This window comes from Xyrauchen texanus, chromosome 16 (genome assembly GCF_025860055.1).
Source record: "Xyrauchen texanus isolate HMW12.3.18 chromosome 16, RBS_HiC_50CHRs, whole genome shotgun sequence".
NCBI classification, from domain to species: Eukaryota; Metazoa; Chordata; class Actinopteri; order Cypriniformes; family Catostomidae; genus Xyrauchen; species Xyrauchen texanus.
Genome location: NC_068291.1, coordinates 383148 through 393814, shown reverse-complemented (window position 1 = coordinate 393814; position 10667 = coordinate 383148). Strand labels below are relative to the sequence as shown.

General features: G+C 48.5%; 1 protein-coding gene across 1 annotated transcript in view; it reads left to right on the top strand.

Annotated features, from left to right (window-relative positions):
• The first annotated feature begins 1271 nt into the window (after window positions 1–1271).
• The window catches only part of LOC127657067 (gamma-aminobutyric acid receptor subunit rho-1-like), a 66747-nt gene continuing 57351 nt past the window's right edge, over window positions 1272–10667 (top strand). The window contains exon 1 of the mRNA XM_052145710.1: window positions 1272–1434. Within this exon, the coding sequence (XP_052001670.1) occupies window positions 1319–1434 (116 nt within the window). The 5' untranslated portion in view covers window positions 1272–1318. The remainder of the gene's footprint in view (window positions 1435–10667) is intronic.

The following is a 10667-nucleotide window of genomic DNA, read 5'->3' as shown; positions in this document are numbered from 1 at the left end:
CGAGCTGTGCCCGGCCGTGACAAGCCCGGCGACCAGGCGCTCACCGACGAGCCCTCCATCTGGGCCTGGCTCCAGACGGGGGCCCCGGGCTTCCTCCGGGCAGGGTAACTCCTCCTCTTGCCGTTTTTTTTCATGGAGCCTTTGTGAACCATTCTTAGTCTGGCTCCTCACCTGAGACCACTTTGCCTTGGGAGACCCTACCAGGAGCACCTTGTTCCAGACAACACAGCCCTCAGGATCATAAGGGCACACAAACCTCCCCACCACGATAAGGTGCTGGTTCCCGGAGAGGCTTATTTGTCATTTATCTAATTTATAATGGTTGTCGAGCCTGACTAATTCCATTATTAATTTCATTATCTAATAATGTAGAATAAGGACAGTTTAATTTAGTTCATAGCTCACATATTTCAAGACCCTTACATGTAATGGTGTGAGAAGACGAGCACTTTAACGGTTCCCTTCTAAATGTAGCATACCAAATACTCTTACAGTGGTGTTTAGATTAAAGTTCGTTGAATGTGCATCCGGCTCCAGCTTCCTCCTTTCCCAACCAAACAGAGGTCTTTCACACTTTTCTTTCCTAAGAGAGAAATAAATGCATTTCAATATGAAAAGAAGTACATATACAGTGAACTTTTAGCACTCTCATAATCTGCAATTAACTATGAAAATCATTCGATTAATTGAGTTTAAATATTTTAATGGACTGACAGTAATAGTTTGTTAGGATATGATTCAATACCAATCTTGTTCAAGAATGTGACAAGGCCAAAGTTCCTATGTAGTGATAAGATTGACAACAAATCAAATAAAAGAAAAAAATTTGTGTACAGAATCAGCCACAATCTGTCATTGACTGTAAATCTGAATCTGAAGCACAAGGCTAAAAATATCCTTCCATGAATGTAATTCAGTATGTTTCATTTGGGACTATAGAGCAAATTCTACATACATACATGGGAAACCATTGCAGGAAGTATTTTTAGACACATTTCTAACAGATGTGTGCAGATTGACTGAGAGAGACAGCCAGAAGGACCACGTCTGTCTGTCTGTCTGCGCAGCACTGACCTCAGCAGGCGGATGCAGAGCACAGCATCATTAAGAGAATTGCTTTGGGGAGGCGCATCACAAGCACTGGACGGATCAAATATGTGCCATCTGACGCTCAGGATTTATGGCTTAAGTCAAAATTGCTTTTCCCAGTGTGCAGATTAAAGCAGTGTGGGACGTTTGCAGGGCGACTGTGTGTTCTCTCTGAACAGAGGATGTGCGCAGGCTGATTTGTGGAGGTGTGTGTGAGAGCTGAAGGACTATGAGCAGCATGCAGCTGGAGACTGTGTTTGTGTTCATGTGCATCTGTCTGATGGGCACTGCAGGAAGAGCCTCTCATAAACGAGGTCACAAACTGGAGAGCTACAAACAAAGCAGGTAATAATGCAATGAAAAACTGCCTCTGACTGATGAAAATGATGATTTCTGGGTTTAGTTATGTGACGAGTTTGAAGAGAGTAGAGGCCCCACATATGTTTTGAATGTGTATTTTCCTCTCAAACTGATTCCTGACTCTCAGATATACAGAGACCACATTTGGATCACCCCTTAAAATCTGCATTTAAGTCTTAAGATCTTGAATAAAATGAATGACATAATTCATATTTTGCACTATTTCAAGGTAAATAATCAAATGTGTGTGAATTGAACATGTGCTGGATAACATTAGGTTTTGTTCATGTCAGCTCCAGTGCATTTATGTTCAATGTTTTATGCTGATAATATGTGTAATGAAAACATTTGCATTAAATTAGAATAGAATTGAAAATGGACGGATTTTCATTACTTCTCTCAGACTTTTGTGTATAATATAGAAAATGCACTAACAATTATGATAATCATGAAATTGAAATTGAGTCAAATTCTCTGCTCAAAAATGATGTAACTTTCTTTAAAAAAAGACTATAGATTCTGACAATAAAGACCACATGTGTAGGATCTAAATTTCAGCATGTTTTTCTGATTTTATTTGTTAAATGCTTAAAGTTCTGCCAGTGTGTGTAATGGAGGATTGTGTATGAGTGTGGAAAGCTGCAGTTTCACCCTTCTTGACTTGTTTCCAGAATACACTTGAAAAGCTTCATCCCTTAAGATGTGATTATCAGACAGCATATGGTTGATGCGATTTCCTGGAGTTTCTTATCATCAATGATCATCTAGTTCAGTCACTGTAAACCCTTTAAACTCACACAGCTTTCTTTCCAAATGACACAGTGGACATTACTGAACACCGCTGACACTTCTAGCGGTTTCCTTTCATCATTTTAAACCAAAAGCAGATTTCACTCAGACATGTAAAAAAGGAGACATTTGCCAAATATCTGGAGAGCAATTGTATCTTATTACACATGCACATTTAGATTTCGTACTGAAAGGTGCTGCACCATTTCCTGCCGGTAACAAACAGCAGTGTAACACACATAAGTGACAGAGTGCTGGTTTTGTTTTGTGCAGTCGAGAGGATTTCTGTTGAGCGGATTATTAACCAGCTGCAGAGCAACAACATCATGACTACACACCTTCTGTCCATCTACAAATCCATGTTGGGTGTTGAAGAATTCCTCCATTGTGATGGACATCATCTTACATACTCATGTGATGTAGAATTAAAGATACAGCTCTCATATCTGAAATCCTTTTTGGTATAATCAAATGAATTATTATTTGGAATAATTAGAAATGAAACTAGAAATGACTGCACAAGAGAACAAGAATAAAATAAACTGCTGGTGTTGAAGTGAAAAGTGTGAAACAGGCACAAATGAGACCTTCAGTTATCGCATCAGCAACATTTTTATTAACCATCATGAGGCATGTCATTTACAGACATGCTCGCCCTTTTCTCCTTCTTGCACGGCAGTGCAATTGCCCCTGGGCGCTTCGACAGTGCAGAAACCCAACTCTAAGAGAGTTGTTTAAGAGAGTGATTTTCTCTAAAAGAGCAATATACAGCGGCATTGAACGTCCTTTTCAGGACGCGTCTTTTTAAAGACGTGTTTCCGCCTCTGTGTAGTTTCTGGATGCGGTCGATTTCTCCCCACCTCCTACGGTCATAAAAACTGCCTGGCGTACCTGGGTTGCGATTACACGCAGGCAGCGTTTTTATGAATGGTTTATGTTTTCAGTGCGAGAATATAGCCATGACAGCATTGCGGTCGTAGGCTTTCTTTTGTCATGAGAGAAAGCCACTTCAGCCGCCCCCCCGCGCCTCGCCTCTTTCCCTCGGGATTGGGGCAGGCGCCGCGGGCGATGAAGGTGATTTGGGGATAAAGACGGGCTGTGTTCGCCAGGTAAATCCCCGCGAACCACCCGCCTCCCCAGCACACTTGCTTGCTCCCATCTGCTCGGGATGAGTGCGGCCCGCTTCACGGCCGGCCTGCCGGTCCCTTGAGCTCCCGGGATTGGATGACGATAATCACCGCTGCATCGGAGAGCATTACAGCGGCGTCTGATGCTGATGACTCGTCTGCGCGCCCAGTCTGAGCCTGATGCGCAGAGGTCCGATATGCTTCCCCGGGTACCGCGAGCGCGAGGTTGGACCGGAAAATCCCGTCCCTCTCCCCTCACGGCTACTTGTTTGGTTCCACGGGCATGTGCGCCGCTCACAGCCGCGCCACACCCCCGGTTCCTTTCTTCCCGGACGTGCATGACGAGCTGAGCAAGCCAAGCTTCCTCGCTCCTCCACTCTCACTACCCTCGGCGGTACAGCGGTCCCAGACCACTCCCCCCCTGAACGCCACGGCCCCCTCCTGCAGTCCACCGGGCCAAGGCTCCAAAAATGTGCACTTGGGTAGTCCTGTTCTTGACGTGCTGCAGGAACTGCACTCCAACAGGCGATGGCCCCCTTTTGGTCCGGAAACGCAACACATGGACTGGACCTGGTCGCAATAGAGGAGGTAGACAAAGCACGCTTTCTCAAACACTCCCGTCTCCCAGCTCCGTCCATTCGGCGACACCACCTGACGACTCTACCCAGCAGGCCTCAGTGGTGAAGAAACAGACGGAGGCTATTTCACACATCCTGCCCTGCCGCAAACTTGTCGCCAGGGGCCATGCCCTGTCTGCTTGCTGAGGGCGTCCTCCTGCGGCTTTCAAGAAAGAAAGAAAAGCGGTGCTCCGCCTCAGCAAACATGGGCCCAGCTCTCAGCCCCAGCTTCGAGCTCCCCGCAGATGATGGACGCCCCCTCATCTCACGGACCCCCTCGAGGACCCAGAAGGCTCCCAGGCGCTCCTGAGATGACCGACCCAGAGACTGAGATGTTAGCTCCGGAGCTGATAAGACCACTCCGTTCCCCGGTGGGGGGCCGGGAGAATCTTTTGTTGAATTAATTTCATTTGCCACACCTCCTAACGGGGGCTGCGGTACTCACATTCTCAATAATAGAGCTATTTCCTTTTTTGTCTCTGGGTCACCTGGCCCACAAATGGCGTTCTCACGGCACCCTGCCGCAAAGCCTCAACAGTCCCGGCACGCCGAACGCGGCCCCAGATCCGCCTTCAGCCCCACGACTGTTCCCCGGCCGGCCGGTTCTGACGAGTCTAGAGGACGCCACTACAGGACCTCCTCCTCAGTCATCAACCCGCCCTCTGCCGGATGTGCGGAGCAACGTAAGTGCTTTGAGTTTTTCTCAGCACCAGAGCCTCGGGACGCGTCCGCGCCTCCCAACAGCGTACTACCTGCTCCACCCCGCTGTGAAACCCCGCTGGGTACGTCAAAAATAACCGTCCCTTTGGTGCCCCTAGCACAGAGATTGGATGCGTGGCTTTCACTTCCCAACCCGTCTCGCTGGCTGGCCCGGACTGTCCGCTTTACCGCAATGCACGGCCAACATGCCAAACTCCTGCGCGCGGAGATCGCTACTCTTTTACTCAAGGACGCGATAGAGCCTGTCCCTCCAACCGAAATGAAGAAGGGTTTCTACAGCCCTTACTTCATTGTACCCAGGAAAGGCGGCGGCTTACGACCAATCTTGGACCTGCAAGTTTTCATTCGAGCACTGCTCAAACTCCCGTTCAAAATGCTCATGCACAAATGTATCTTGACAAGCGTCCAGCACCTAGATTGGTTCGCAGCGGTAGACCTGAAGGACGCATACTTCCACGTCTCAATTTTGCTGCGACACCGACCCTTTCTACGGTTCGCGTTCGACGGCCAGGCATTCCAGTACAAAGTCCTCCCCCTCGGCATGTCTCTGTCCCCTTGCGTCTTCACTAATGTCGCAGAGGCAGCTCTTGCCCCGCTCTGTGAAGCCGGCCTCCGCATACTCAATTACCTCGACGACTGGCTCATACTGGCCCACTCCCGAGAGTTACTATGCGCTCACAGAGACCAGGTGCTCAGGCACCTCAGCCGCTTGGGGCTTCAGGTCAGCCGAGAAAAGAGCAAGCTCACCCCGGTCCAGAGCATCTCCTTTCTCGGTATGGAGTTAGACTCAGTCTCAATGTTCGCACGTCTCACCAATGAGCGTGCGCAGTCGGTGTTGAAATGCCTTGCCAAATTTAGGCCAGGCATGACGGTCCCTCTAAAACTCTTCCAGAGGCTCCTGGGGCATATAGCATCCTCTGCCGTGACCACGCCGCTGGGGTTGATGCATATGAGACCGATTCAGCACTGGCTTCAGACTCGAGGCCCGAGACGAGCATGGCGCCATGGCACGCAACGTGTGACAATCACCCCTGCCTGCTGAAAAACACTAAAACCCTGGACAGAACTCTGCTTTCTACGGGCAGGAGTGCCCCTGCTGCAGGTGTCCCAACGTGTCCTATTCACTACCGACACCTCCAGATTGGGTTGGGGTGCCGTGTGCAAAGGGCACGCAGCCGCGGGCCGTTGGAGAGGGGCCCTGCTGCGCTGGCATATCAATTGCCTAGAGTTGTTGACTGTTTTCTTTGCCCTGTGGCGGTTTCTCCCGTTAATTCGAGACAAACACGTCCTAATCAGGTCAGACAGCACCACTGCGGTAGTGTACATAAATCGCCAAGGCAGCGTATGCTCCCGCCACATGTCACGACTCGCCCGTATTCTCCTTTGGAGCCAGCAGCGACTATGCAAGTATGCATTTCCCCCAGTGAGCCTTCTTGCACAGGTGCTGTGCAAGGTCAGGGAGGATGAGGAACAAGTCACATTAGTGGCTCCCTACTGGCCCAACCGGGCCTGGTTCTCGGACCTCGTACTCCTCGCGACAGCCCCTCCCTGGCGAATTCCCCTGAGGAAGGACCTACTTTCTCAGGGGCAGGGCACGCTCTGGCATCCGCATCCAGACCTCTGGAAACTCCACGTCTGGTCCCTGGATGGGACGCGGAAGATCTAGCTGGTCTACCGCCTACCATTGTAGACACGATCAACCAGGCCAGAGCCCCTTCTACCAGGCAGCTTTACACCCAAAAGTGGCGCTTGTTCGCAGATTGGTGTTCTTCCAGGGCGGAAGACCCACAGAGGTGCGCAGTTAGGTCGGTGCTCTTATTCCTGCAAGAAAGGCTGGAGGGGAGGCTGTCCCCTTCCACCCTAAAGGTGTATGTTGCTGCTATCGCGGCTCACCACAACGCAGTAGACAGCAAGTCCCTTGGTAAGCACGTCTTAATCATCAGGTTCCTTAGAGGCGCCCGGAGGTTAAATCCCTCCCGGCCAAGCCTGTTCCCCTCCTGGGACCTCTTGGTAGTCCTCGCGGGCCTCCAGAGACCTCACTTCGAGCCACTAGAATCAGTTGGACTCAGGGCCCTCTCTCTTAAGACTGCCCTGCTGATCGGGCAGGTCGGGGACCTGCAAGCGTTCTCTGTCAGCAACACTTGCCTGGAGTTCGGTCCGGCAGACACTCATGTGATCCTAAGACCGCGACCGGGCTATGTGCCCAAGGTCCCTACCACGCCCTTCAGAGACCAGGTAGTGAACCTGCAAGCGCTGCCCCGGGAGGAGGCAGACCCAGCCCCTTCGTTGCTGTTTCCGGTACGTGCTTTGCGTACCTACCTGGACCGCACGCAGAGCTTTAGATGCTCTGAGCAGCTCTTTGTATGCTTTGGGGAACAGCGGAAAGGAAACGCTGTGTCCAAACAGAGGCTTTCCCACTGGGTTGTAGATGCCATTTCATTGGCTTATCACACCCAGGCTGTGCCCCCCCCCCTGAGGGTCCGAGCTCACTCGACAAGGAGTGTTGCGTCCTCGTGGGCACTGGCCAAGGGTACCTCCGTGGCAGACATTTGTAGAGCAGCGGGTTGGGCGACACCCAGCACCTTTGCGAGATACTACAATCTCAGGGTTGAGTCAGTTTCATCCCGTGTTTTCTCAGGTCCGAGCCAGTAGAACTCGGTAACACGCTGATGGGCTGGCCGGGTGAATCACTTGCATATACGCCCTTTCCCTCGCTTGAGGTAAAACAGTGCGTCTTTTTTCCCAGGAGACTCCACTCAACGCGAATCCCTGGTCGATTCCTCCCTAGCCCTCATGGGTCCGCAGTTCAGTGGAGGAACTTGCCGACCCAATCCACTGCGGGTACTCAGATCTACCCTGTACTGGAATAGGTGCTCCACAGAGCAGGGACTCCTACGCAGACTCACCATGTGTGTATTTTCCGCGATATGGTCCCCTTACGAGCAGACCCGCGTTTTCCTTGGGTAAAGTTTCGGCTGCCCCCCGATCGCCGTGTGTAGCAACTCCACCCTCGCTGAGGCTGGATCTGCCACCGCGCCACTTCCACGTGTCGCCTAAAAACACATGTGACGTATTCACCACCATACCTCCCCAGTTGGGCAGGGGTGGTCTCCGTGGGTCTTTCCCCCCTGAAAGTATGGGAAATTGGGTAAGACCCCCTTCCCTCAGTGCGTGTAAGGGCCCCGGCTGTCTATTGTTCTATGCAAGAAACATAGAGAGAAAAGAGGCCCAGCCAGGCTTGGCCCGTTCCCAGGTTGGCAAGCCTCGCCTTGTTCCCCTGCCTAGGGTAACCAGAAGGATCCCGACTACTTTTCTGGGGCATTGGGGAAGGGTACGTGCCCTGGCACAGCTGGTCGTTTGGCACGTAACAAATACCTGCCCGCTCCTGTGTCAGCAGAACACGTACATGGCTCAGCGCATGGCGGATTTAAATTGGACCCCTAGTGTCGCTTCTCCAACACAACGTGGAGAGAGCGACAGACGGGGAACGTCTAGGTTACGGATGTAACCTCCGTTCCCTGATGGAGGGAACGAGACGTTGTGTCTTCCCGGCCACGTCGCTGAGCTGAACCGCTGTAGTGGCCAGAACCATTTCCGGCTCCTCAGAAAAATCCTGAATGAACTCTAGTATTTGCCTCACCTTTATACCCGTATGTCCGGGGGCGGGGTATGCAAATACTGACTGCCAACTTCTCATTGGCCTTTTTTCAATGGATCAGAGGCATATTCGGCGCTCAAGAGAGACCCCTAGTGTCACTTCTCCGACACAACGTCTCATTCCCTCCATCAGGGAATGGAGGTTACATCCGTAACCTAGACGTTTACTTTCACAATTGACATACTAGACATTAACTCCCCTATATTCCATTGCATAATACACATTTAACATGTACTACAGAATTATTATTATTATTAATGTAAATTCTGTCATCATTCACCATCATGTTGTTCCAAACCCGTATGACTTTCTTTCTCCCATGCAACACAATGAGGATATATTAGACAGAAAGTTTGACAGTCACTATTTACTTTCAGTGAAAGTTTTTATATATATATATATATATACTGTATATATTGAAAGTGAATGGTGACCGAGACTGTCAGTCCCTAACATTCTGTCTAACATCTTTTGTATTCCACAGAATACCTTTCACATGGGTTTGGAACAACGTGAAGGTTGAGAAATTATGATAGAATATTACATTATGGCTGAGCTATCACTTTAAAGAGATAGTTTACCCAAAAATTAATATTCTCTCATCATTTATTCACCCTCATGCCATCACAGATTTGTATGACTTTCTTCCTTCTGCAAAACAAAACTATTTCAGCTCTGAAGGCCAAAATGTTGATGCTCCAAAAAGCACATAAAGGCAGTATAAAAGTAAGTCTCCAGTGGTTTAATCCATGGCTTCAGAAGTGATATGAAAGGTGTGGGTAAGAAACAGATCAATATATAAGTAATTTTTTACTAGCCTGCAGGGGGCGAGATGCAGAGAAGAATGTGAATCACCAAAAACACAAGAAGAAGAATGTGAAAGTGATCTGTTTCTCATTCACACATTCTCATATCACATAGCTTCTGAAGATACTGATTTAACCACTAGAGTCTTATGCATTACTTTTATGTTGACTTATGTGATTTTGTTTAGCTTTAAAATGTTGCCACCCATTCACTTGTATTGTATGGACAAAAAGAGCTGAGAAATTCTTCTAAAAATAATTAATTTATGTTCAGCAGATGAAAGAACATCACACACATCTGGGGTTGCATGTAGGCAAGTAAATTAAGATCATTTTTATTTTTAGGTGAACTATCCCTTTAAGGGCTCTTGTCCGATCTGGATGAATTTGTCAATAAGAAAAAAAGAAACATTTCTAGTAATTATTATGGGGAAATGTCCCACAAGGACATTATATATAATGCTGAAATTTAAACCAAAGCAAGATTATGCTTTATTAATGCATACTTTGCTATTTCATAGCTATTAAAGTCCTGTTTGGATTCTTATTTCAGAGTAGATACAGTTTTCAGTGTCGAAAGAATTTAGATCATTAGTTCTGTACAGCATTACCATTCTGTACTCTCTAACTGCAGAGTACACAACCTACGTAGGGCACCAACCCTGATCGTGGAACATTTGCTGTGTCTGAAACTGCCCCCTATCCACTATACAGTGTACTATTTTGTGTCTGCCATTTTGTAGGAGTGTCTGAATTCTGAGTGAGCCACTTGTTCCCAGGGGCGGCGCCAGGAGTTTTTAAAACAGCAATTGTGAGTGGGGTGCCCAATGGGGTCCCCCTAGTTCCCTACTTTTGTTCACTCATTCTTACCCACAATGCACTCTAATTTTGAGTGTACATTTCATGTACACTTGACAACGGTTAGTTATCCACAATCCACCACGTACAAGCTGGGACTTTACGTTTCCTTCACTCCTGTTTTATTTCATGCTGAATATAGTAAATTACTTTTTGACAAATCATTACTGGATAAAAATAACATAAAACAATATAGAGAGGCAAAACGTCTCGGGTTACATGTGTAACCCTTGTTCCCTGAAAAAAGCGTAACGAGATGCTGCGCTGCTAAGTGCTACGGGGAACAACCCTAGTTGTGACCAAGCTGAATAATGTGTGTAACACGTCAATGAACATTGACCGGAATTTATAGCCTCGGCTGATGTAATCATTAGATGCACCTGAGGCCAGGCTATAAATGGATACGTCACCAGGTGTCGTCAGATACTTCTTTTTGAAGAGCAGTCCTGGGCTGTCCCAGTGCGGCAAAGAAGCGCAGCATCTTTGTTCCACTTTTTTCAGGGAACAAGGGTTACACATGTAACCCGAGACGTTCCCTTTACAAAAAGCTTCACTATGATGCGGCGCTGCTAAGCGCTACGGGGAACGCAATACCCATGCCGCCGCACTTGGGGCTGTCCGGACCCCTACGGTTGTGCAGTGT